The sequence below is a fragment of the Mustela erminea genome, chromosome 12 (genome assembly GCF_009829155.1).
Source record: "Mustela erminea isolate mMusErm1 chromosome 12, mMusErm1.Pri, whole genome shotgun sequence".
Taxonomy (NCBI): domain Eukaryota; kingdom Metazoa; phylum Chordata; class Mammalia; order Carnivora; family Mustelidae; genus Mustela; species Mustela erminea.
In genome coordinates this window covers 1,599,213-1,625,900 of record NC_045625.1, presented here as the reverse complement: position 1 = coordinate 1,625,900, position 26,688 = coordinate 1,599,213, and the positions used below count along the sequence as shown (strand labels likewise).

General features: G+C 66.3%; 1 protein-coding gene and 1 non-coding gene across 15 annotated transcripts; one reads left to right on the top strand and one right to left on the bottom strand.

Annotated features, from left to right (window-relative positions):
- Nucleotides 1–3,317: 3,317 nt before the first annotated feature.
- LOC116571262 lies at nt 3,318–3,443 on the top strand. The gene has a single exon (XR_004277820.1). It is a non-coding gene; the product is annotated as a U6atac minor spliceosomal RNA (small nuclear RNA).
- A 1,606-nt stretch (nt 3,444–5,049) lies between these two features.
- On the bottom strand, nt 5,050–25,971 carry WDR5 (WD repeat domain 5). 14 transcript variants are annotated; one of them, XR_004277479.1, is made up of 16 exons: nt 23,430–23,522; nt 22,631–22,718; nt 20,426–20,625; nt 19,689–19,797; nt 19,278–19,351; nt 18,813–18,902; nt 18,530–18,619; nt 18,271–18,354; nt 14,860–14,915; nt 11,720–11,766; nt 9,438–9,513; nt 8,610–8,643; nt 8,254–8,328; nt 7,667–7,754; nt 5,790–6,636; nt 5,050–5,283 (listed from the first exon to the last, which is right to left on the bottom strand). XR_004277479.1 is itself a non-coding variant. In XM_032307842.1 (15 exons), the coding sequence occupies exons 3-15, from the start codon at nt 20,504–20,506 to the stop codon at nt 6,536–6,538; spliced, it is 1,005 nt and encodes a 334-aa protein (XP_032163733.1). In that variant the 5' UTR covers nt 20,507–20,625; nt 22,631–22,718; nt 23,430–23,522; the 3' UTR covers nt 5,050–6,535. The 14 variants fall into 14 exon arrangements, 12 of the variants coding, with proteins under 12 accessions (XP_032163733.1, XP_032163728.1, XP_032163734.1 ...); XR_004277480.1 differs by having other exon boundaries at nt 5,050–5,954; nt 6,036–6,636; XM_032307842.1 differs by having other exon boundaries at nt 5,050–6,636.
- Between the last annotated feature and the right edge of the window lie 717 nt (nt 25,972–26,688).

Below are 26,688 nucleotides of genomic sequence, written 5' to 3'. Positions count from 1 at the left end.
TCGTTCCTCTGTCCGTCCGTCCGTCCGTCCGTCCGTGCAGGGGCCTCCTTCCTCCCCCGGCTGTTCCCTCCCTTCCCTGCGATCTCTTGTCTCTTGCACAGACGCCCACCCCCGCCCATCAGCCAAGACGCTGCTCCCAGCCTCATTCTATTACCACGAGCTCCAACGGCGGGGAGGGGGCAGCAGGGGAGGGCAGGCGGTGGCACACAATTCTGTTTCACGCGGGATTTCCCAAACAAGCGGCTTCTCCACGGGACAGCTAGTGGTCTCCTGGAGCGCCCTGTAGGAAGCGCCTCCTGGACAAATGACTGAAGTCCCTTCCCCGTTGCCAGGGTTGCAGGACCGAGCAAATAGAGCTTCTTCGGGAGCCTCTGCTGAGTTTAAATTTCAGAAGCCCGATGGATAGCTTTTAGCATAAGTATATCCCACAAAATATTCGGGGCATACCTACACAGAAGCATCGCTGTTTGAAAACATCCTGTGTTTTTACCCAGCAACTTCACAGGACACTCGGAGAAGGGTCTACACGGGCCTGAGGCTTTACCAGGGCCGGAGGGGAACCCACACCCCACCCACTTGCACCATCTGGGGGTCTGGGGCTGGGTCCTCACCCCAAACACGAGCGGCCACCCGCTGGGAGCCCTCGGGCAAGTGCCTCATTTCACCATGAGCAAGATGGGCGGGTCAGCAAGGGGGGTTCACCTTCTCTTGCTTCCGGATTTCATGTGGGGCCCTTAGGGATGGCCCCTGGGGAGCGTCCAGTGGGTTCAGTCCCTGGTGAACTCGGGGGGAGTCCACAGCAAATTGCCCCCGCCCCCCCCTTGGGTGACTCCGCTGGCCCAGCCAGCCTCCCTCCAGGACACCAGGCAGGTGACCCTCCCTCTGGCCCAGAGCAACCCGCCGGCCCAGGAGCGCTGTCCCCGCCAGTGCGTCGCTCTGTGGAGCAGAGTGAGGACAGGCCAGGACCGGGGCTGAAGGCAGGGTTCTCGCAGCAGTGACCCCAAGGCTGACCACGCCTTTATTCCGCGCACACTATGGGATGCCCTTCGGTTCAACAGCAAAGGAGGCACTCTTCGGCCTCGAGTCCTGGACACCCCTGCAGCAGGCACCCCGAGAAGCAGCCCCAGTAAATGCAGCCAACAGACCCGGGTCCTGGGACGGAGCTGCTGTCCCCTGGGACTTTCCCGCCCAACCCCGCGAAGACCTGATTCCACAAACCTTCCCACACTTGTCACTCTTGCTGAGTCCCCTGGAGGACGTGGTGCCTCCCACCCTCCACCCGGAGCAGATAGGCTGCTCGTCTGGGGAAGCAGATGTGTCTGGTGAATGCAGATTCCTGGGCCTGCCCAGTCCTTTGATTCAGACCAGGGAGGTAGTCCCAGGAACCTGCATTTTGACCCCAGGTGGTTCGGATTCACACTAAAGCGTGTGAGGCCCCACCTGGGGGTGAGGAGCCCAGTGGCCCTTGGCTCTAAGCCCCCGTGGACCAGGAGCTTGTAAACCCGAGGGAAGGAGGCCCCACGTGGCCTGGAGACGGGCAGGAGACAGGAGTGGGACAGAGCTGCCTTGGGGGGAGGCTCCTGTGTGTCCAGACCTGAGCGGCCGGTGGGGCGGAGGCCGAGAGCTGGGTCCGGAAGCAACTGTGCGGCGGAGCGTCGGACACAGGCAGACGGGCCGGACACAGCCGTCCTCTCGCTCACACTCAGGGCGACCGGCCCAAACCTCCCAGAGCCTTTGGCCTCCACATCTTCAGCTACGAAACAGGGTGCGGATGGCCTCTTGCGCACGGGAGTTGGGGACTCGGAGGTTCCTTCTCATGCCAGGTCACACAGCTCACCCAGGCACCCTGACGGAGGTGCCTCTCCGCTGAGGGCCCTGGTCACCGAGCTCCTCTGCCCGCAGCTGCTCCGCTGCCAAAGTGGGGGTCCTTCCTGCACCCTGCAGGGTCTGCGTCTGTAACAAGGGGCTCGCCCCAACTCACCAGCCGGCAGGTGCGGGGACGCTGGCCTCTGGCCGGCAGGGTGGACCCCACCCCACCCCCGCACCCCCCCCGCACCTCTCCCGCGGAGCCCCCCCGCCCCCCGCAGTCGCGGGCCAGGGCTCCAGACCGAGAGCCTCGGGGAAACGAAGAACTGCCTGAACCAGCAATGTTTCGCTTTTTCTAACAATTAGACCTTTTCTGAGCTTCCCGGTGCAGCCGGGGGGTGCGGGGGCGTCCAGAGCAGCACAGAGACGTGCCACCCCGGCCGGCCCACAGCCCCCGAGCCAGCCCCTGCCTGGGCCCGCGCCGGAGACACACCCACGTGCACAGACGCAGGCCTGTGGGCGCACCGGGGCACCTGCGTGCGGAGTGAGCGCGCACACCTGCGCACGGGAGCACGCGTGCTCACACTCGCTGACCGCGCACGCGTGCACCCACACGTGCACACGCAATGCACACGTGCTCACACCCGCCGCACACGTGCTCACACTCGCTCACCGCGCACGCGTGCACCCACACGTGCACACGCAATGCACACGTGCTCACACCCGCCGCACACGTGCTCACAGTCGCTGCCCACACGTGCGCACGCGGGTTCACTGACCGCACACGTGCGCACGCACCCCGCACGCGTACGCGCCCGAGCCGCGGGGCAGGGGCCTGGGGACAGGGAGGCCGGGAGCACCGGGCTTGAATCTTCAAGCCCCGGGGAAAGGGCGGGTCGGAGACTAGGAGGCCCGCGGCGCGCAGAGCGCCCGCTCCGAGGCTCGAACCCGCGGCCCCCGGACGGCACACCGCGGCCATGGAGCACGCGCTAAGCCGCGCAAAGAGGGCTCCGAGCATGCGCAGGCCTCTCGCCCGCTCCCTCCCGCCCGCCCCCACCCCCGCCTCCAGAACCCACAGTTCCAAGCGCCGGCCTGCGTCCGGAAGTCCGTGGAGCTGGTCTCCGTTCCGCGTCCTCTGATTCGCTCTAAACCACAGCCATTTCCGCGGGAAGTCCCGCGTCGCTGCCGGAAGCGCGCGCGAGTCCTGTTTTGTTTCCGGGGGAATCTCGTTTTCTGGAGGGCGCAGGGGACGTCCGCGTGTTCCTCCCAGCCTCTGATTGGCTAGTTTTATGAATACATTAGGGCCGGGAATGGCGAGTTTTCCCACGCGCGGTCACCACCGCGGGGATGTGGGCGATCGTGTGCGAACCGTGGCGCCTCCGCGCCGCGGGCAGGTGTGTGGAGGGGTGCCTGCCGCCGGCAGGCCCAGCGCCGCGGCCACCGCAGTCGCCGCAAGCGAAAGGCGGCGCGGGCGCCGCGGCATAAAAGGCGCGCGCGCGGCGGCGGGCGCTGTGTTGTATGAAAGGAGAGAAGGTTAGCACTCCCCTTGACAAGGATGGAAGAGGCCCTCGGGCCTGACAACACGCATACGGTTAAGGCATTGCCACCTACTTCGTGGCATCTAACCAACGTTTTTGGGGCCCGGGCCCGGGGCGGGGCCGGCAGGAGGTCGGGGGGTCCCAGCCCCGGGGCACCCGCCGCAGTGCGCGCCCCGCTCGCCCCGCGGCCCCCCACGGAGGCTCCCCCCGAGGCCCTGCTGGGCGCGCCGCGGGCTGGGAGCACGAGGGGGTCCCCGACCCGGCGCCCCGCAGCCGCCGCGCAGGGAGCCCCGGCGACGGCCCCCGCGCTGCCCGGTCAGCCGAGCACGGGCGGCCGCCGTCCTGGGGCAGGAGCTACGACCTTCGCGGTGCGTCTGGGGTGGCGGGGCGCGGGGGCCCCCGCGGCCCACGCAGCCCCCGGCCCCCCGCTCTGCCCCGCCTGCGCCCCGGCAGGGTCCGGCGGCCGCGCCTGCGCTCCCCCTGCGGGCCCTGCCCGAGCCCCGGCGAGGCCCTCGCGCACGTGCCGGCCCGGGGCGCACAGCCGCGGGGCCGCCGCCGCCCGCTCGGAGCAGGACCCGCAGGGACCCCCCGGGGCAGCCGCACGGGGCCTTGTCCCCGCCGACCCTCCCCGGTGCGGGGTTACGGGTCCCGGGACCCGCCGGCCCGCAGCCCCCAGTTCCCGCCGACGGGGACCCGGGGCCGCCCCGGTGCGCAGCCCCGACCCGGGAGCCGGCGGGACACGGTGCTTCCGGCCGCGCCTCGGGAGGGAACCGGCCAGGCCGCGGGTTCCGGAGCTCGGCCGCGGCCCCTGTGGACCCCCGCGCGGAGCCCGGGTCGCGGGGGCACGTGCACGCGCCCGCGGACACGGAGCTGCCGGGAGGAGCGGGGCGTCGGGGCGTCAGGTTCCGACCGAAGGACGGAGGCGTGACGGGGGCTCCGCGAAGCGCCGGGGAAACGGGGTGGAGAAGCGGCGGGACCGGCCACCAGCGCAGCAGGACACGGGGACCCGCCGAGCGCCCCGCGGCTGTGGGCAGAGCCGGCGACTCTCATGTTCTGTCCGTGCGAGCGCGGGCGGGGGGGGGCGGGGGGTCGGAGCGGGGCGGGGGGGGGGGTCGGAGCGGGGCGCGGGCGGGGCGCGGGCGGACCCCGCACAGAGCCGGGCGGTGCGGACTGGAGGAGCGGAGCCCGCGGGCGCCCCAGAGCCGCTGGACCTCGGGGCCGGGAGTCGGGCTGACGTCGGCTGTCAGGGGCGCCTGCGCGGTTCGCTGGTCGGCCTCGCGCGGGCCACGATCGCGGGGTGCGGACTGCGCCCCCCGCGGGCCCTGTGCCCAGTGGGCGCCTGCGTGCGATTCTCCGCTCTGCCCGCGTCCACGCTCGCTCTCTCTGAGCGGATCTTTTCAGAAGTAGCTTTAAGTGACCGGCGGAGACAGCAGGACTGCGCGAGCGTACAACGGTGCCCACTGGGGTTCCTCCTCGTGATGACCACACGGAAGACCGTCCCCCAACGCCAGCCGTCGCGGACCGGGGCTCTGCGCTCCTCCCTGTGTGTGACCCGGTCAACAACGAGCACAGGCAGTGACTTTCTCAGCAAGAAACGGTGTTTTCAGGAACCCCAGCTTTCCCAGTCGGTGACCTGCCCTCCCCCGACCTCGGAAACAGCTGCACATTCAACATTCAGGAAGGGGAGAAAGTCTTACTGCACAAATTTACAAGACATGAAAATTTTTATTTTTAAAAGAGAGAATGTATTTGTACACAAATCTACAACAGAGAATTCAAACGTAGAAAAAATAAACTATATCCAACGGCACAGCGCTCGCGTCCACACGCTCTGCTCCTAGGGCTGGGCCTAACCCCTTCGGGCTTCCTACAAAACACATGGCAAAGCAGCCCCCCAGGCCCCGGCGCTGACCGTCTGTCACTGCACGCAGCAGCCCACCTGCGGGAGAGGCCGGGGAAACAAGGAAGCTGGGTCCCGCACACCTTCTACTGGAATGCTCGGCACCACCCCGGGGCAGCGGCTCCTGGAGCGGGTCCCGAAGCCCGCCGAGGACAGCCCCAGGACGCAGGGCTCAGGAAAGGCAGGGTGGGCGCAGCTCCATCTGCAGACCCCACACTGGCAGGGCCCGAGCCTCAGCCACCAGGTGCTGGCAGAAGAGGGGGGCTGGGCCACAGACTGGGCCCCAGGCCTGGCGATCCCAGCACCGTCACCAGCAGCCACACCACCGCAGGTTCCCACAACACATGCCGGACCAGGCAGCACCCAACTGCCGGCCCCAAGGCCCCTAGCAAGCCTGCAAGTCGCCAGACGGGCACTGGGCCCGAACTGGGGCCTTCCGCAGCCCACACTGGGCCGCAGCAGTGCTGGGCAGGACACGGCCAGGTGGCTAGCTCCTCTCCAGCTGCATGTCCCCAGGGTGTCCCCAGGCCCGATGCACGACTGACCTACAGGGAGAGCCGAGTCCTTCCCGCAGGCATCCTCAACTTCCTGCCACCTCGCAGACTTTTTCAAAACGGTCCAAGGTCACCGGGGCTCGGCGAGAGAAGGCCGGCACGGCGGCGCCAACACGCCCCGTTGTTACCAAGGCTGCCAGCCGGGGGACACGGGAGCTACAAGCGCGACGCCAGGCTGTCGGCACAGGGACCACGAACTCCCACACACAAAGGGTTTTTACACGGAAATAACCTTACAGTGTTCTGCGTTTTCCAGAAAGACCGAAACACACTGGGCACGACTACAGCAGGAACCAGTGACCGCGGACCGCGTCACGGGGCGTCTATGAACAGACAAGGGGGCCGGCCGCGGGGCTCACAGCGCTTGCACTGGGGGGTTAGATACCAAAGAAGGTACAGAACGTTTACTGGAAAAAAACACAACTCATGATAAAGTGAACTTCACTCTCTGTAATAAAAAATTAAAAATTCTTGTTGACTCTTGTTTGAACACAATACGGACTAGAAACTTCCCCCGACAGTGAGAGCGGGATCGGCAGGAAATGCCACCAGCAACTTCGAGAACTTTCTGGTGGGAGACCCCCCCGCACCCCCCTCCCCGCCACACCGTCCTCAGAGGCGGCCGAATCCGGGCCCCTCCCGACCCCCAGGCCCAGACGCAGGGGCGCCCTTCCAGACACGGCGCCGGGCCGCCGGCCACCATCCTGCCCGCCCGCAGCGCCGACAGCGCCCGGCGTCTAGCAGTCGCTCTTCCACAGCTTGATGGTCTTGTCGTTCTCCAGGGCCGCCGAGGCGATGATGTTCTCCGTCGGGTGGCACGCCGTCGAGATCACCACGTCTGCAACCGAGACCGCAGCCACGTCGGCACCTGCTGCAGACCTGCTCTGCCACCCCAGGGTCGTGCCGCCACCGCCCCGGGCCCCCGCCATGACCGCCCACACGGGGCCGGCACCGTGCGCCCACACCGGGGAGCAGGAGCACAGCGGCGGCCGCGGCGCTGGGAAGGTGGCAGGTGCACGACGCGGCAGCCCCCGCGAGCACCGGGGGCAGCAGCAGCACCAGCAGGGCCTGCTTCGGGAGCCCGGCCCAGCACCCAGCGCAGCGGGCCCCAGTGGTTAGAGAGCAGCACAGGTCTCGCTGTGTAGACAACCTGCCGCGCTCACGGGGACCAGAGCCCATGCTCCCGGCACACCCCCCCGCTGCTGGGCCCAGGCACACTCCCCAGGGCAGGCTCTGCCTCCACAAGGAAGCCCCCACCTCCCGAGCAGCTACGAAGTGGTGGGGGGGCTGGCAGCAACCGAGGCCGGGGCTGCTCCCACGGAGCTATTTACGTGGGCAGATCGCGCCACGTGGCGTCTGACCTGTAGGTCGAGGCTGTGTCCCCAGGGGGTGGAGGTGGCTATAAGGGAGGGAGCAGCGCACTCAAAGGACCCGACGATCGGCCTCCCCAAGAGTAGGCAGGGTAGGGGCAGCCTCCAGGGGACAGAGGTGCCAACACAGGCGGCCCTCAGTGCAAAAGCACAGGCCCCCAGAGAGGTGGGTCAGAACGCTGAGAACAACCGAGTCTCTAACCCACGGTGGACGTCCTCGGACCCACGCCGGTCTCGACGCGGGACACACACGGGCCACGTCCGCACAGGGAGCCTACATGGACTTTGAGGCCAGGGAGATGGCCATGAAGAGACGTTAAAGCCGGACCCGGCCCTGGCCAGACAGGAGCTCGGACAAAGCCACCTGCCAGCCGCTCCGAAACAAGGGGCATCCCCTGGGCCACCAGGAGGCCGAGGAAGACGAGAAGCAGACGGCATGACCACGCACCCTGGCTGTGTAAACGTGGGTGTGCGGCCGGCCCAGGGCCCCACGCTCACCTGTGTGGCCCTGTAATTTCTGTACGATCTCCTTGGTCTGCAGGTTCCAGATGTACACCAGGTTGTCCTCGGAGCCGGATACGATCCACTGCGAACAGGAAGACGGACCAGGAAAGCCCGGTCAGAGCAGGCTCGTGAGCAGGAGGCCCTCTCCCCCGGCACGTCCCCGCACGTCCCCGCACGTCCACACCCGTCCACACCCGCCCACATCCGCCCTGACGCTCCCCCTCCCCGCACTGCCGTGAGGCCGCGCTCTCCCATCAGAGCCCGCTGGGACCGAAATCGTTTCCTCGAATCGCCACTCTCAAGGTCACGTCCGGTTCTGCCGAACGCCACCACCCACTCAAGTCACGTCCCAGCTGGGTGAGCACATGAATAGGGCCCCGGGCTGGGCAGCAGCGACAACGCTCGCAGAGACAACGCTGCGCCCTCGGCCGCCGCCAGGGAGAAGACGAGCAGCCCGGGGACGGGCACCCTGCTGTGGGCACAGAGGAACGGCCCAGGCACACAAGCCAACCTGTGACGGGGTCACCGCTCAGAAGGGACAGCCGGAGGGCGAGGAACTCCTTAGCCCGCAGAAGACCTACCTTCCCTCCGGTGACTGAGAAATTGGCAAAAATGCAGTATTTCTCGTTCTTGTGGCCGGTGTACGTCTTCAGGCACTGCAAAGGCAGGGGCGGTCATGTCCACGGAGGCCCCGTTTCCCTGCACCGTGGACGATTCTGGGCGTCTGGAGGGCAGGCATTTCACAGCCGACTAACCTTGGCCCTGAGAGCGCCCCACACACCCTCAGCGCCTCACCACGGGGCGGAAGCTTTCCCCGGCGGCCTAGCGAGCTGCGGACTCCCCAGTCTGACAGACACGCCCCACGCCGACCCAACGGAGGCGGCTCTGGGAGCCCCTCTTGCTTCGGACCCCGGCTCAGCCCTGCCCCAGCACTCACCTTCCCTTTGCTGTAGTCCCAGAGCTTCAGCGTGCTGGAAGGCAGAGAGGGGGTGAGTCACCTGCATCCCGAGAGCCCCCACCCCCGCGTGCACCCGCCCCCGCCCCCGCGCGCACACGTGTGGTGCAAAGCCAAGGGCCGAGCCCCACCCCTGGCACGCGCGGGCCCCTCAGCGGGCACGTCCTCTGACGCGTCCGAGCACAGTGTGCGAACCCCACACGGCTCTGCTGCTACGAAGAGGCTGCTGGGCGCTCCGGGAATCAGCCCGTGGCTCGCTCCCGCCACGAGAGCGAGAGGGGAGCTTCCAGAAACGTCCAGACCAGATCTCACGGCCACAAACCAGCCCCCTCTCCCTGGGCGGGAATTCGCTCTTCCCGAGGGCGCCGACAAGCGCCAGCCGCAGGGCCCTCTGGCAAGCTTCGGGGCCAGGTGCGGGTCCCCAGAGACCCCCGAAGTGCACACGGGGCAGCCCAAGCCTGAAGGCCTGCCCAGAGGGGGCAAAACCAGCACCAGAGTTTGCTGGGGTGAAACCCAGCGGCTCACGGGCAGAGCCAGAGCTGCTCCGAGGCCGCCCCTGCCCCCACTCCTGCAGACGGGGGGCCAGCAGGAGGAGCTGCCCTGGCCACACGGTGGCCACCAAGAAACCTGGACCCCAAATCCTTCCTCCGCCTGGAGACCGGGCCCCCAGCAGGGCGCCTGCATCCCGGAAGCCTACACCCACCGGAAGCGCGGCCCACGCACGCACAGGACTTAAACCGCTCAGTTTACCAGTGTTGACCCTGGTAGGAGTGACATCCCCCCCACCCCATGGGCGGCGGTGGCACTTACTTGTCCAAGGTCGCGGCCAGGATGTACTTGCCGTTGGGAGAGAACTTCACAAAGGACACAGGCGGGTTGTCGTCATCTGCGTGGGAAGCACAGAGACGGGCTGATGGGAGGAGCGCCGGGCCTGCGCGCGGGGGAGGGGCGGAGAGAACAGCCTCCCACCACCACACGGGGCCATCCGAGTGCGGACGCTGCCACCGGTGCCCACACCGCCACCTAGAATGGGTCCCCAAGGAGCCCAGCACACCTCCCTTCGCCCGTCCCTGGCACGGCCGGTTCTCCTCGATGTTTCTCGGGTCCCTGACGGGGGCCCGACCACCCCCTCTGCCACGAGGGCTTAGGAACAAAGGGCCTGTGGCCAGTCAAACTCGGGGTGCCTGGCCTTCCGCCAACATGGGGTCAATTTCCCCATGTGAAACGGTCTGCAAACGCCCCACCGGACTGAGAAAGTATCACCGCTGAGGAAAAAAGGACTCGGGTGAAGCAGCTCAGATGTTCTCTGCTGCCTAATTAAAGCAAAAGGTCTGCGAAGTCCGTCTAGAAACAACCCTGCTGGCACGACACCGCACCCTGGCTTCTACACCCGGGTCTGAAAGCTCACCCCGGGCGGCCCAGGAATTCGGTAAGAGCCACCGCCAGGGGCTGCCCAGGGCGAGGCCAGCACGTGCAGCCGCGTGACAGCCCTGTGACCCTCACATCGGGAGGAGCGCGTTTCCCCCCAGGTGAGAAGGACAGAACCAGGGCCGTGCACCCTGGTGCCGCAGCAGGGGCGCGGCAGCCGCGTTACCACCTCGAGGGACCTGGCCACCGCACGCCGGGGGCCGCTGCTCCCTCTGACACGTCCCAGACACTGCAAAGGCACATGAGAAGGCGTGAGGCCAGAGGGCCCTCCTCGGGGCACAGGGGCCACACCAGGAAGGCAGGCCCCCAACTCCGATAGGGGAGGTAGTGCTGGTGTTTCCAACCCAAGCTCCAGGACCAAAGTGTCGCAGGGTCCGCGAAGCTCTAACCCCCAGACCTGACTTAACGAACGGGCTGGGAACACGGCTTTGCACTGCCTCCCTCCCGGGGACGCTGCGGGGGTCGAGGCCTGGCGCGGTACCTGCCGGCCGCCAGCCTGGAGTGAGCTAACGAGCCCTCCAGGCCTCCGCTTCCTGCCGGCTGCGAGGTGGGAGGCCGCGAGGACGCGTGTTAACATCCATGGCGCTGGGCACGGCAAGCAGCGGGCAGCTCCCGCGGGGGCTGGGACGGCCTCTGGGGACAGAGGCCACGGACTCGGCATATGTCACTTCACCGGAAGTGTGGACTCGTGAAGCAAAAACCGCACAAAGGCCACCACTGGGCTGACGGCACCCTCCCCGACTCCTCATGTCGGAGCCCCAACACCAGCAGCTCAGCTCCTTACGGACACAGGCCTCGCGAGGGGCAGACCCGGTTAAAATGCGGCTGCTACAGAGACCCTGCTCCAGTCTGAGCAGCGTCCGTACGAGAGAGTAAAACTGGACGCCGGGGGTTGCGCGCACACGAGACGACCACGGGAAGACACGGCGGGAAAATCGAGCAGAGGCCGCGGGAGAAACCAGGCCTGCCCACGCCTGGGTCTCGGAAGCCAGCGTCCAGGACGCGGGGATAAATCCTAGGTAAGTCGCCCAAGCTGGCGACTTTGCTGTGGCGGCCCCAGGTGGCCCCAGCCAACGTATAAAGCCACATGTGTCCCCGAGGCCCAAGGGAAGGCTGCGGAGCCTCAGAGGCGCCACCTCCTGGACAGGGCGTAGGCGCCCCCTGCCCCGGCCCACCCGGAGCTCTACCAGATACCCTGTTTCACACCTGACCTGAAACTGCGGGACCCTCCAGGCGGATTCTCAAAACCCAGGGCTGCCTCCCCATCGCTTTCAGGGGCTCGGGGCCCTCCACAGGCTCAGCGCCCACCCTCTGGCCACACAAACACCTGCCTTTCCATGACCGACCCCCGTCCGTCTGCAGAGACCCCAGTGTCCGTGGCACACCAGCAGACGGGGTTCACTTCAGGGCTGGGGCTTCGTCACGTGTGCTCAAGGAGTGATGCAAGCAGCGCCCCCACCAAGGGTCCGCCAAGTGCAGGCAGAGGGTCTGAGGGGCTCATGGGGCTGAGGACACGGCCGGGCAGTCCCGAGTAAGGGCTGACCGCAGACAGCACGTCTGCATCTGTGCACGTCTTCCCAGAAACCCCACGTGACGGAGGAGGGGACAGCGACCGCCGCTGGGAGGGACACCCCGCCAGAGAGCCCATGCCGGGGGGGACTCACCGATCAGAGTCTTCAAGCACTGGCCCGAGGCGGTGTCCCAGATCCGACTGCAATGCAAAAACAGCAGCAAGTTCTTACAAAGCAAGACAGGAGCCACTCGAGGCACGTGGGCTCCCAGCGAACACGGACGTGGAGACGAAAGCCCGGTGAGGCGTGTCTCAGCTCCCGGCTGCTCCTTCAGCAGCAGCCCTCACGCCCCCCACAAGGGCCTGGCCACCCTGATGGGAACGGAGGGCAGGGAGGAGGCGCTGGGAGCCCCGCCCTGTTTTCTGGCACAAACACTCCAGCTTGTTTCCACAGAACCACAGTACCATACGGATTTTCTGGACGTCCCTCTAGTTCAGGAACAAGAGAATGTATTCAAGGAGCTGCTGCCCAAGACAGACGTGCCGGTTCCGGCGTGTCGGTGACCTCCGTCCACACGGACATGGCTTCAGCAGCAGATGCGCATTAGTGCCTGGCCGTCTGCGCCACAGGCCCAGCAGCGGGGACACCGGCTCACAGGGTGACCCTGCACCTGCCTACCCCGGCCAGGGGACATCCTGGCCCGGAATCCCGCATCGCTGGCCACGGGGGACGCTTCCGTGCTGCTGACTCCCTGACCGCGGGGGGCCTGGGGGTGGGCGCGGGGTTGGCCCTGGCTGCGCTCTGCCTGCCCCACCACGCCCCTCTTCTGGGAGGGACCCCGGCACCGGGCACTGTGTCGTGTCCTGCAGCAGCACACGTCAGGGCTGGGTGGAGGGCCCAAGCCTCGGATTTGCTGCCCAGGCCACAGCAACCCCCCGCCAGCCTCCAGCCCTCTTCACCCTCCCGGCACGAGCTCCACGGCGAGCCCTCCCGGCCCGCAGTCTGCACCCTCTCACTGCAGAAAGGCTGTGGGGGGCCCCTTCTGTGGAACTGCCCCGTCTGCCAGGCCGGGGCGGGTCCCCACCAGGGACGTGTCCACAAGCCCCAGCTCACTGCTTCCTGTCCTCCAGTCACACTTTCTCCACGTCCTTGTCCCCTCCCCCGTTAGGCGCATCCTGAGTTCCCGCACCTCCCTGCCGCTGCCCTGCTCCCCTGCGAACCACTAATGCCCGGGACCAAGGAAGGCCGTCCGCCTCAGTCTCGCTTTGTAACCAGCAGGGCCCAGCGGTTCGGAGCTGGGGCACAGAGCCCGCGTGCGGCACAGATCCTGGCTGCCACCCACCCACCCGCGCTGGGAGGACAACCAGCGAGTTCGGCTGCCTCGGCTCCCCTCCTGCCGAGTGGGGACGGCGCGGCCGGGAGGCTAAAGTCCGCGCTGGTCAACCGTCGTGTCCACGGCTCCTAACTCGAAACACAGACCCTCTGGAAGAGAGAAAGCTCTATCCCGTTAACCAGGAGCTCCCAACACCACGAAATGAGGGGCAGAGGGGCCTGGTGTGCTCCCGATTTAACTGGACACGGGTTCAACGCATGACCGCGAGGTGACCAGTCGGCCCCACCAGCGTCCTCCGCGCGAATCTCCATCAGGGGTGGCTGCCAGGTCCTCGCAAGCGCCTGTCTGGACTCTGCCGGTGACACATCACAGACACCATTCACCAGACTACAGACTTCCGGATGTCAATCACACCGTGACAACCCTTTCAGTGTTTGAGAAACCCCGGGGTCGCTGCTGGGCCCAGCCTGCGGACGGCTCCTCTGGAACTCCGACACCCATATTCCCCAGCGAAGCCTGGATCTCTTTCCAGACTCGCTGCAGGGCTTGGGGCGGAGGGTCACGCCAGCCCCACCGGGTGCGTCGGCCAGGGCCCCTCCTTGTTCTGTGGTCACCGGAACAGCTCTCCTGCGTCAGGTGTGCAGGATCCGGCCCAGCTCCAGTGGGAGTTCACAGGCCGCGCAGACCCTCCGCAGCGAACAGGAGCTCACCAGACGCGCCCTGCGCCCCGCTTCCTCCCCGCCGCCACCCTGCCCTCCCCGCTTGCTTACCGGAGCTCCGAAGCCTTAAAGACGGGGCCGGCCTCAGTAAGGACACAGCCTTCTCAGGGGTCTCTCTCCCTCCTCTCTAGAAGGTCTGCAGAGCCCGTCCAGACAACCCCCAGATCACTCAGGCTCACGGGACACAGCACAGGCTGCAAACGCAGCCAACACACGGCCATGGGGTCGCTCGGGTCCGCCGGGCCCCGGACACGCTCTAGCCGACGTCTAGGAGCGACACCTGCTGCCTCGTGGCCCTCACGGTCCCAGGCCCCGCGTGCGCCCCGGACGGCGGGAGCGCACAGGCCCCTCCTGCCAGCTGTGCGCGGCTCACTCTGCGTCTCTCCCCTCGGGGGACGCTCCGTCCGGGAGCCCCAGTGACACGCACCCAACTGCCCTCTGCCCACCGACGCCGCTCGCCCCCGTCGGCTTCAACCCCTCGCCATCCCTCTGCTCTGCTTCTGGAGAACAAGAGGCAGGAGGTTTCTCAGGCAACGTGACAGCCTGCGGCGAGGGCGTCCAGCTGCCACCGTGACGCCCGGCGCGGCCGCTCTCCCCTTCCGTGGCGTTTTCCCTGGATGCTTTCTGTTCCCCATTTCCTCTTTCTCGTTTCCTGTTTGCTAAACACGGACGAATTCTAGCCGCGCTTTCGCTCTCCCCTGTCATCGGGAAGCTCTTCTCGGGGCATCCTGCAGCCGCTGGCCACTGCCCACCGGCCTCCTCCCGGGGAGCGCGCGGGATGGGCAGGAGGCGGCCCCCCGCAGGCCCAGCCTCCTCGCGTGGCCCCGGCCCAGTGTCTGCCGACGTCGGCTGACGCTGACTTTGACACTTTCTCTCGTGCCTCTGACCTCTGAGCACTCAGCTGACGAGCCCCAAACTGCACCAGTGGTATTCACTCAGGCCACACTGGACGTTCCACAGGGAACCGTGTCCCCCTGTGGTGGCATTTCCACGCCACATCCCCCGCGGGACGCAAGGCCGCTCCGGAGCCCGCACGCCCCCGCGCCCACAAGGAGCGGACTCTGGAGCCGGAGCGCCCCCGGCCTCCCTGCGCCAGCGGCCCCCTCCGGCCCCACGTCCATCCGCCTGCCGCAGCGCACGACAGCAGACCCCTGCCCCGTGTTCGTGGCTGTCCCCAGAGGCCAGAAGACCACCCTTCAACAAACGCACGCTGAGAAAGGGACGAGAACGTCCTCACTTACCAGAGCCCGTCGTAGCTACTTGACACTATCAAGGATCCGTCCCGATTAAAATGAACCTAGGAAGAGAGCGGGGAGAAGACACTTACTGCCAAGTGGCCAAGGCAGACTGCGTCCCGAGTGCCGTCCCGCGCACGGGCGCCCCCGACAGACACGCCCCGCGCGCCAGCACTGGACACGACAGGGCCTGCGGCTTCCTGCCGATGCTGACGGACCCTCGAGCCACACCGTCGGAGTGACTTTTACTGGGTGTCTCAAGCAACAGGCCCTTTGTTTCACGACGGAGGACTGAATTTAGGAGGAAAACTGAGTCCAAACACGTCTTGAGAAGCAGAATCACGTACTACAGAACGTGCTCTCGAAACAGAACAAACGCGCCCAAGGGACCATGCCCCGGGGAGAAGAGGCCGGGCCTGGAGAGCCCGTGCGGGCGGGCGTGCACTGACTGGTGGCGCGGAGGTGTCTGACCGGGGCGACCTGGCCGAAACCATCTCGCCTGACCTCACGTTAAATAAAGAAAAACCAGGAGAGAACAAGTCACTTGCTGGGTAACCACCGGAAGAAGGCCCCCGGCGCAACCGGCCCCCGCAGACCGCACCTTCGGTCACCTCAACGCCCGGCCCCCGCGGCCCCATTGCCACACATACCTCCGAGGCCGACGAGCCCCGGTCTCACAGCTAAACCGTCTTTGCGCGTCTTCCCTGCTTTCCCGGGACCCAGTGGGAGCGAAGGAGCCGCGATGCCAGGCGAGTCCTCCGCCCACTTCCACCACCTCTACTCGGAGACCCGGATGACGGGCCCACGTCATCCAGGGCGAGCCTCTCCGTGACCACCAGCACCTCGCAGACACCACCTCGCTCCCTGCCACCCGCGGCTCATTTCCCACGTGAGACCGAGGGGCACGGGGTGGGGGTGGGGGCGGGGCCGTGGCCGCCTGCTGCTCCGCCCCAGCGCCACTGCCCAGCTGGCCCTGTCTCTCCTCGGGGCTCGGGGCTCTTGGCCTCGGGGCTGCCCATGTGGCCAAAGCGCACCCGACTCACGAGATGCCGGCTGCCCGTGGCTGTGATGGCCACGCTGTTTCCAGACTCTGCTGGACGTCCCCAGGGGCCAAGCCACATGCCCAGGAGCACCTGAGAGCTGGCTGCACTGAGCGCGGGGCCCCGAGTCGCACCACGGCCGCACTCTTGGCGGATGCAGGCAACATGGGCCAGGAGACACAGAGAAGCCGGGCTCTAGACTCCCGGGGCGCCGTCCGCCACAAGGACGACTCTCCAGCAGCTACGGCACCACGCTAACAAGTGGGATGAACTTGGCTTTATTTAACCCAAAGTCTCTACGGTACCACCCACCATGTGGCCGGTGTTGAAGTCACCCACAAGCCACTCCTGACTCCCTTCCATCTCACGGACCCGTCAAAGGCGCTGAGCGCCCAGAGCACCTCACGCCCCCAGCACGTCTCCATCCGGGCTCCTGGCACTTCACAGGCTATGCCACCGGCCGTCCGGCTGGCGGCCTCCGGCCAGACTGCTGGGCCCCACGTGCAATCCAGGACATACTCGAGAGGCTCTTTCGTGTCCGTCCCTCCCTACTGGTGGTCTTGGCAGGACGGGCTCGCAGGCCCGCCACCTACCCACGACCACCCGCGCCAGCCCCTCGAGGCGACCGTCGAACTCGCCGCCATCTCTCCGACCACGCTCGTCCCCTTCTCCAGATTTGCAAAACCTTCTATCATGGCCCACTGCACCAGACACTGACAAGTGGACACAGGTCCCCAGAAGCTACCATGGCAACCTTGTGCTCTGCCTTGTTCCCAAATGCATCGGGACCTCACGGCTTGGCTTTTCCCTCCCAGCGACACTCAGGTGCAAACGTCAACGGGGCCTCCCGGCCCATCCCCACACCCGAAACGGAAGCACTACGAAGCCACGACAAAGGCAAGAAGTCGGACCCTAACGGGGCTGCCGAGTCCGTACTCGGATGACAGACACTCGGAGCTCCGTGGGGGCAAACACCGGGCAGAAGGGAGCTCCCGCGAAAGCAGCGAAGCAGGAAGCGGGGTGATGACAAGGAAAAGCCACAGGCCATGCGGCTGCGGTGAGGGCCACAGGATGAGGCAAGTGGACAGGAGTCCGGACAAGAGCGGACGGGGCCAGACCCAGGCAGGAGGAGGGGCGGGGACGGGGCCGCCAGCAGAGTCCGAGCCGTGAGCCTTCCTGCTGGAAAGCCTGGTGTGCCTCAGGAGCCCGGGGACAGACACCGCGGGTGCCCGAGAAACCGTCCCACGGGGACGCACAGCAGCTGTGGAGCGCCCCGCCACTCAGAGGACAGACAGCGGAGGACACATAAAAACCAGGGCTCCTCGGAGGGGAGACCGGCTGCTAGCAGTGCGCTGAGCGGCGCGGGTGCGGGAGTCACTCTCTCTTCGCTTCATCTGTTTGCCTTTCTTAAAAGGACATTTCACTTCCGTAGGAGACAAACACTGGACAAACCCTGCCACTGCTCAGGCTAAGAGTCCGACCCACAACGCACCCCCTAGCCCCCAACTCGCAGGCCAGCGCCTCCCGGGCTTCCTCCGGCTCACTTCCCGGAGCCAGCACACGCCGCTGCCATGCTCTCCTTGGACTGGGAGTCCCCCGCGGAGGGCAGAGCACCAGGCGGACCAGGCCCGTCCCCACAGCGCACGGCCTTCCTCGGAGCCCTAAGTGCGGGCGGGGATTCTGGGCGGCGAGGGCCCCTCGAGGCCACGGCAACCAGCGTGCCATACGTGTCCTCGACACATCCGGCTCTGCAAATGGTCTCGGCTGGGCAAAAAAGCCCTTCCAAGGCTGAAAATGCTTAAAATCACGCACCTACACGATTTCGGAAAGTGAAAAGGACCATCTGCTCGGTAAAAATAAGCTGTTTACAGGATTCCTTCCCCTTTCCAAAAAAAGGCAAACTTGGCTAAGAAACGAGTCTAGGCTCTCTGCTGACAGAGCGGAGTCTCCTGGCCACTCAAGCGGTGAGGTTTGCGATCCAACGGGTCCTCTAACCCCGCACGCTCGTGGCACACACGGCGGGCGCGTGCCCCAGGCAAGCCGCAGAGCGCACACAGCGCACGCGTGGAGCCACCCTCCCCGGGCTCTCCGCCTCAGCTAGGTCATCCCAACCCCCTCCGCCGCCACCCCAGGACCAAAGCCCGCTCCACTCCAGATTCCCGTCTCTGGGGCTGCACTGCCCGATGCCTGGCCCTCTTCCAAGCCCGGCCGTCCTACCCGGGCCATAGGACTCGGCTCGGGGACACCACAACGGGCCCCTCGCCCACCTGTGCTTTCAGGGGTCCAGGACCGGGAGGCCTCTCTCAGGGTCCCCCGTGCCCCCTCCCCGGCCATCATCCGGTCCTGCCCGCGGAACGCAGGGCCCGTTGGGACTTACCGCTGACACCGGGTCCGAGTGCGCAGGCAAAGTCTTGAGGCACTTCCCTGTTTTCACGTCCCATATCCTCACACTTTCATCAAACTGAAGACAAAGGAAAAGGTTAAGGCCCTTCCATGGCGGGGGGGCGGGGGATGCCTGGTCCTCTGGAACCCAAGACCTGCCACCACTGCCCCCTTCGCTCCCCAGCACAGCAGAGAAGACTCAAGGCTCAACTCCCAGGCCCCCGGCCCCCCACACCCCGAGGCATCGCACTTACGGAGCCCGAGACGATGAGGTTGGACTGGGGGTTGAAGTTACAGCAGAAGACGTAGTTACTGTGGCCCTTCAGGGTTTTCAGACACTTGCCCTAAAACCAAGTATTGTCAGACTAAGTTACTCCCCAGTGGTTATTTCAACACCGAGCCCACAGGGGCCCGAAGGCACATCTCCCCCCAAGCGGGGCCGCCCGTGACCTGGTCCCCAGACTGCCCTCCGACTCCCACGACGTGCCCCTCGTCCACGCACGGGCTCAGCCAGGAGCGGCACCCGGAGAGGCTTACCGAGCTCACGTCCCAGATCTTTAGGGTTTTATCGTCTGAGGCAGAAACAAGGAGGTTGGAATCTGACGACCAGGCCACATCCGATATGCCCTGGGGAGCGAAAACACAGAGCTACGACCTCGACGGGACAGATACGGCAAACCAGCGAACGGCAGATCATCCGTCCAATGACACGGAAGCGTATCGCTCCACCATCCAGACCCTCAAGCTACCCGGACCACACAGATGGACACTACACGGTCCCCCAATGAGAAGTGTGCTCTCTGCAGTCTGATAGAAACTTGTCTGGGAAGGTCAAAAGCATTTGCTTAAAAAACAAGAAGCAAACAAATAACTGGGGGTTGGGGGCGGGGATGGGGAGGTTAGAGCCCCACCTGAAGAGCCCAGGGATGGGCCCCGCCCCCCCCACACTGGGAGGCCTACGGCGGCCCGTGGCCAGCCTCAGCGTGCAGGGCTCATACCTACCAGCTTGTGGCCAGATATGGTTTTCTCAAATTTTCCATCATACGCTCCCCAAATTTTAATGAGTTTATCAGCAGCTGAAAGAAAGGAAGACAGAAGAACTGGGTGCTTCAGTCATCCTGAGTACAACATCGGGGCTTCCCGTGAGAGCCCTGGGAACAGTGTGAATCCCTCAGGAACCCCCGTGAGCAGGCTCCACGCACAGGGGACCACCAGCGCTCAGGCACAGGCCGTCCACCCCTTCCCCTCGCCCCCAGGCCCGTCAGTTCAGAGTGGCAAAGTTAGGGCAAGGGGCACACAGCTGGCTGCAGTGCCCCCGCGGCAGTGTTAGGAAGCGAGTCCTCCCTCTGTCCCCGGCTTCCAGGGGCAGTTCAGACGGCCTCTGACAGGAGCTCACACCCTGGTGATACGTACACGAACTTGCCAGCCACTCCCCGTTCGGGCTGAATTTCACGGAAGACACGGCTTTCGTGTGGCCGGCCAGGGTGAACTTGAGAGCATAGTTGGGTTTCACGGGGGTCGGCTGTCGAAGAGACAGTGGCAGTCATGGAGCAGTAACCACGGTGCTGGCTTCCGGCTCAGACCCACCTCCTGAGCCCCAAACCCACACTCCAGGCGCCTGCTACGCTCTCTGAAGCTGCCGTTCAAGCTGGGCGGGTTTCCATGGCCTATCCTCCCTCCGCAGCCCTGCTCCTCCTGCAGCCCCTCCTCAGGGCCCTGCTCCACCAGGGGCTCAGCACGGAGGCCCCTCAAGGCCTCACCACCCCCAACACGACCGGAAGCCCCGTCTGCGGCACCACGTGCAGCAAGCACAGCCTGAAGGTCACAGCCTCACTCAGAGGCCTGTGTGTGCGGCCTGGTGTCCACCAAGGGGGTTGGCAAACCTGCCTGGGCACCAGACCTGTGGGGCCAGGGAGGGGGCTTCACGGGAGGCTCTCTGGGTCCCACAGAGGATCTTACAATCAGGACCAGGGACCTTTGCTGGAGATAAAGCCCCTCCGCAGGGGACAGGCCTGGGCCTCGGCACGTGAACAGGCACTGGTTAGGCGTGCGGTCGATGACTGAAAACGCAGAGTCTGAGAAGCAGCCTCTCCGGGGAGTGTGCGGCCTGGGCACCCCCCGCGGTTCCCCCACAGCCCTCAGGGACGTGCCTTGCTCTGCGTGGCCGAGGAGGAAGGGGTAGGCTGTGCTCTGGCGGCCTCCGTCTCTGGCTTCTTCTCCTCCGTTGCCATGGCTCTAAAGCCCACCGGGCAGGGGGACGGGCGGGGAGGCGCGGGAAGCGGAGTTCACAGCTCCACCGAAGGTCCCCGAGTGCAAAGAGCTGTCTGCTAACGAAACCTACAGCGGGGGGCTGAGGCCAATAAACAAACCAAATTTTACAAGTTACTTCCCAGAAAAAAGGATGAAAAACCCCTGCCCGCCTTGCTGGGCCCTGCAGCAGACACGCCGCTGCAAACGAGGAACCCACTCCCTCCGTGGGCCCAACTCGCCCTCACCCTCCGCACAGCTGAGACAGCAGGCCCGGGCCCCTCTTGTCAACAGAATCCCTGGCCCCACCTTCAACGTGCTCCCTACTGTTATCCTCGGCTGGAGAATGTAGCACCGTCGAGGCAAACAAAACGCAATTTCCTTCAAAGGGCCCTTGAAATGTCAAAAAAAAAAAAAAAAAAAAGCCAAACCAACCCAAACTGCAGGAGACTGAGCTCCGGGGTGTAGAAATTTGGGAACTCGTCCAACGCTCACAAGTGATGCCACGGTGCTTAGCCGCCACGTTTGAAAACAGACGCCCCAGTGGTCCGGGCCCCCCGGGGGGGCCTTCCCTGCCGCCAGGCGCAGACACAAGGCTGCCTCCAGAACCCCCGCAGCTCAAAAGGCGCCCTGTCCCCACCGAGCCAATGGCAAGACACAGCCGGGAAGTGAGAACCGGGGCCAGCGTGCCTGCTGCGGAGCCCCGAAGCCCACGGATGGGAGGGCGGCAGCCAGCTCGCGCCGCAGGAGGGGAGACCGCGGCTCAATTAGGTTTAGGCGTGACAAGGGGAGCTGCCGGCGGTGCGGGAGCCCAGGGTTCCAGAACCTGGCTGCGCCTCCTAGAAGCACACCTGGGGACTCTGAAACAGGGGAGCCGCAGGGCGTGCTCACAGACGTCGCTGGCCACCCAGCTCCCATCCGATTCCCGGCAGCGCAGCGCCGTTCAGCGGGTGAGTTTGCGGTGTAAATGCTAGCGTGGCGCCCCACACTGAAAGCTCGTGCGCGACTCCCTGTCGCACCGAGGCAAAATGGAAGCCGTCGAAAAAGAACATGTCCCGAAGTCTTTATCCAACGGCAGGGGAGAGAAAGTCTGACAACACGACCCAGCCGTGCGGAGCACAACAGATGTGGCCCCGGCTGGCCACCTGCAGCAAGGGCTCCCACCCCAGGGTGGACGGTGCTGCACCCAGAGCCCCCAGTACTGGAGCGGGGGAGGGGCAGGTCACATCACTGCACCCAGGGTCGGACCTGCTGGCATGAAGCTGGTGCCCAGTAAGTGCTAGCTGCTTGGTGATTCAATCTCGTGCAACCTGGCCGTGCCAGCTAACCCGAGCTGCCTTCCCCATGGTGGGGTGGACAAGCGGGGAGCAAAGAGGTCAGCCCGGAAGGACTTCACCAAACCCAGCATCTGAAGAAGGTACCGGAGGAGCCGAGGGAGGGGTGGGGGAGAAGGGCCGTGGGAACAGAAGAGGCTTCCCCGGGTCCACGGGACAGACCTGCTCCTTTTAACACAAAAACTGAGACCCACCGAGAGGTGAGCTGTGACTCCCTGCCCTCAGGTGAGGACCCGGGAACACAACAATCTCCCAGAGAAGGGGTCAAACCCCTCCCTCCCAGCTCAAACCCAATCTGCGGTCCCTTGGGCTAGCAAAACATGAACACGCGAAAAATCAGGGGCACTGCAAAGAAGACAATTTCTTGACTCAACGCCCCCCGCCCCCTGCCCCGTTTCCACTTAAGAGGGGAAAAAGCCTTGCATCTTCCATCAACACTCTGGGGAGGCGTCGGGGTAGCAGGTCACCGGCTCCGCGGGGAGTCCACGACCGGGAAGGCAGCTGTGCTGCGGGAACACGCGTGTGGCCTCCAGACCACATGCCACCTCCCCCTGTCTGCAGTCACGGGTCTCTCACCCAGGTGAGCCTGACCACCCACCCCCCAGCCTCCCAAACCTGACTGCTCCCGGGCACTGCTTCTCAGATGCAGATTCCTGGCCGGCCGCCAGAGACTGGGCCCCGGGTGAGGTCACCTGACGCGCAGGTGGCCAGACCAAGAGTGGGGGCAATGCCGCCGCCCCACCTGTTCTGCCTCCAGCTTCTACCCGACCTTACCTATCTGCCTTCTGGGGGGCGGGCCAACCTCACAGGCAGCGTCCGGCGCAGCACCTGCCAGGGTGTCTGAAGGGCCTGGTGAACGGACCTGGGAGGGAAGCCGGGATGAGAAGGCTGCAGGGAGCGACTCTGCCATCCCCCAAAATGGCTCTGGCACACCAGACTGGCGGTGCAGCGGGCGCGAGGGCAGGAGCCGGGGCTCTCGCTGCGTGAGGGCGCCCCGCACCTGGGGAGCCCGCTCCTCGGGAGACACGGGGCCTGGCGGCTGGGCGGAGGGCGGGCAGCAGGTCGGGGAAGGGGCGTTTCTGCAGGAGAGGAGAGCGGACGGGTCGCGCGCCAGGCCAGCGCCAGCCGCGGGTCTGGGGTCGGTCTCGGAGCAGCAGCGGAGAGCAAGGGGGAGATGCGCGCGGGCTGCGGAGGGAAGTCACAGCCCCCGGGCTGAGGGCTTGTCAGCTGGCCGCTGGGGGAGGGGCGGCGGGGAGCGGCCGCACGGGTGGGCGCTGGGGGTCCCCGGGACCCGCAGGGCGGTCGTGGGGGGATGTTCGGGGAGGGGGCCCGGGACCCGAGTACGGGGACGGGGCCGCGGCCGGGCGCGGACGAGGGGCGCAGAGGGGGCACCCGGAAGGCAGGCGGTGGGGGCGCGGGGCGCCTGCCCCGGGAGGGCCCTGGCGGGGCTGGGCCGGGACCTGGGCCTGGCCCGCCGGAACACGTGCGGCGACGGGGCGGCCCGGGGGGGGCAGCCAGCGTCGGCCCCCGCCCGCACCCCGGGTGCAGTCCCCAGGCTGGCGGCCCCGCTTACCTGCCGGCCGCGGCGGCGGGGCGGGCGCTCGGGGCGTCGCGTCGCCGCCGCCTGGGCGGGAGCCGGGCCGAGCTGGACGAGGCGGCGCGGGGGGGCGCCGGCAGTGCGCGTGCGCGTGCGCGAGAGGCGGGGCGGCGGCGGGGCGGGGCGAGCGCACAAAGCCAGCCTCTCGGAGGGGCACTACGGGGAGCGGCGAGGGGCAGAAAGCCTCGGGCGGGCCCAACGCCTTAAAGGGACGGCTCGCGGAGCGCGCTTTCCTCTGCAGAGCCGTAACCTCTGCGTCGGCGGGCGTCGGTCGGTCTCGCGCACTGTCTAAAAACGGAAGTATTGACACCTCGGGGAAGTGCCGGTGCGCCCCTCGAAAGCTCCCCGCCCAGCTCGGCCTGCAGCGGCGCCCCAGGAAGCAGCCGGGCTCGCCCCTGGGAGTCGACGGGCGGCAGGTCCCTGGCGCTCCTGTAGGACCCTCGCTCCGGGGCCGCCGCTCCCCTTCCCCGGGCGCACGCAGCTGCCGGCGGCGGTCCGCGCGGGCTCGACCCCCACGCAGGCCTGGCACCTCGGCCGGCAGGGACCCGGGGCGCTCCCCTCCCAGAAGCGGGGACCCTGAGCCGCAGGCTTGTGCGGCCCCCGCAGGGCCCACTCCCCCCCCCGCAGGGCCGGCTGCCTCCCCGCAGGGCGGACTCTCCCCCCCGCAGGGCCGGCTGCCCCCCCCGCAGGGCCCACTCCCCCCCCCGCAGGGCCGGCTGCCCCCCCCGCAGGGCCCACTCCCCCCCCCGCAGGGCCGGCTGCCTCCCCGCAGGGCGGACTCTCCCCCCCGCAGGGCCGACTGCCCCCCCGCAGGGCGGACTCTCCCCCCCCGCAGGGCCGGCTGCCCCCCCCGCAGGGCCCACTCCCCCCCCCCCGCAGGGCCGGCTGCCCCCCCCGCAGGGCCCACTCCCCCCCCGCAGGGCCCACTCCCCCCCCCGCAGGGCCGGCTGCCCCCCCGCAGAGCCGACCCCCCCCCCCCCCCCCCCCCCCCCGGCAGGGCCGACTCCCCCCCCGCAGGGCCGACTGCCCCCGCCCCCCGCAGAGAGCCTGGTCTGGGACCGGCCGCTCTGCGGTCACCCAGTGCGGCGCTCTGCGGTCGGCCAGGCGGGTCGCCGACGTGTGTCCCCGCCAGTCCAGATGAGGAAGGGGAGGCCCAGAGGGGAGGGCTCTGCCGAACGGGGATGCTGGGGTCCCGCGCGTTCTCGGCCGCCGCGCACACCCGGTCCGGCTGTGGTCCCGGTCCGCCCACTCCGCGGCCGCGACCCGACCTGCGGAACCATCTCCAGGGCAAGACGGGACCCCGAAGGCGCCCCAGGAGCCCCGCGCACGGAAGGACGCCCTCGACGGGCAATGCCGGGGGAGCAGGGCGCGTGGTTGTCCCGGACTCGGACACGGGAGCTGAGGGGAGCCCAAGGAGGATGCCGGGCCCGCTCTCTGGCCCTGGCGCAGCTCCGTGTGGATCTCCGTGCCTCGGAGCCTCGCCACCCCGGGCCGCCTTTGTTACGGCGGTTAACGGAACCAGCTTGGGGTGAAGGACACTTCCCTCCTCCTGGCCACCTGGGCCAGCATCGGAGCCCATCGTGTCTCCCCTCCATCAACTCCGGGGGGCTCAGCCATCCATTTCTCTCCATCCTGGCCCCAGGTTTTGTCTCCCAAGGGGTCTTTTCCAAACCTTCCGGAAGCTCAGTCAGAATAAAACCCCCCAGTGCTGGATCTGTCACCTCCCCCGCCCCGATAGCAGACTCAGAGCCAGCTCCCCATTGCTCTCAAGTCCAAATCCAGCGTCTGCTGGCGGAGTTTACCAGACTCCCCCCTCTAGCCCAGCAACACCCCCCGATCTGTGCACCCCAGGTCCCAGGCCCCAAATCAAAAATAGCTCCAACCCTCCAGGCAGAGCTGGGTAAGTAAGGTTGGGTACCCAGAACTCAGAACTCAGACCCGGTTCCCCTCCTCTCTCCCCAGGAGACCGATCCTTCCTGTGAAAATGAGGAAGCCCCGTTAAGTGCTGTTGCAGCCCATCCTGGCGGACATCCCTGAAACAGCACAACCCGAGAACACAGCAGATAAAGCAATTTAGCAAAAGCAGGTGATTGGCTTTATTGGCGAAGTCTTAAATCCGATTATATCCCTTCCGAGATGTGGTCGGCTCAGAAAAATCGCAGTTAGAAATGGAAGAGAGGGTGAAAACTGCAGAGAGGGAGAACGTTCTGGAGATCGTTTTTTCCAGAACATTAACTGTGCTTGGGCCAACGGGAGCTAGTTGGTAAATGAACCTGTTTCCATGAGCAGTTTTTATAAAGAAAGCGTTTCTCAAGGCTGTCTCATCAAGCAGAGCTCAGACCTGTCTGGGCACCTTCCGCACGCGCCCGGGGCCCTCCACCAGGCACGTCAGGGCGCTCACGGCAGGTGGCACTGAGAGGCGGAGGGGGCGCACTGGGGGTCCCGTTCTCTGCTCAGCGTGTTATGTGTTTTCACGTGTTCTCTGTCGCACCGTCACAACGAGGCTGTGAAGAGGGGGCCTTTAGGAACGCTGTGTGCTCCCGGGTATGGGGGACAGGAAAGCACTAGTCCTCTAATGCCAAACCCAGAGCTTTGGACTCTGATGGCAATTGATGAGGGAGGGTTCTGGAATTTGAAGGACAAGGGGATGCCCAGGACCCAGGGCTTCCAGGAGCCCTTCACCAGCTTCCACACTAGACGGCCCACCTCTGCTGCTGGGTCACCATTCCAGCTGCTGACGCTACCCAGAGACCCCAAGGCTCCCACCAGCCCAGGTCAGTGGGGGCCGCGTTCATTCCTCTTCCCCGACAACGACCCCAGGGGCAGCCGGTTTGGGAGACTTGGGTGCCCATTTCCCCTCCTTGGGCTCTCTCCCTGCCCCTGCCCCTGCCCCTGCCCCGGGTCCATCCGCACACATGTTCTGCCCAGCATCCCCGGGGCCCAGTGGGTCTTCAGCTACCCTGAGTCAGAATGGCCACTCCCAACCCCAGTATTCAGGAAACCGTTTCTCGTCCTGGCTGTGCTATCAACCTTTCCCTCCCCAGTCTCTATCCCAGGTCCAGAGGGAGCAGGTCGGACTGGGTCCTAATGGCAAATTCCCTCCCTCAGCCTCCCAAGGGGGACAGAGAGCCTGGTTGGCCTGGTCCTCCCATTTTAGAAATGAAAGCCCCCCGTCCCGGGGGACAGTCGCTGGCACCGTCCCCAGTCACTGGCTGAGCCCCTGGCTCAGCCCAGG

Coding starts and splice junctions, on each gene's coding strand:
- WDR5 (XM_032307837.1), bottom strand. CDS start 25,032: ATGGGCTCCGATGCTGGCCCAGGTGGCCAGGAGGAGGGAAGTGTCCTT. Junction 23,742..24,530: donor ACCGCAGAGCGCCGCACTGG/GTGACCGCAGAG, acceptor TTCCGTTTTTAG/ACAGTGCGCGAGACCGACCG. Junction 22,363..22,630: donor GCCCCCCAGAAGGCAGATAG/GTAAGGTCGGGT, acceptor GTGTTCCCGCAG/CACAGCTGCCTTCCCGGTCG.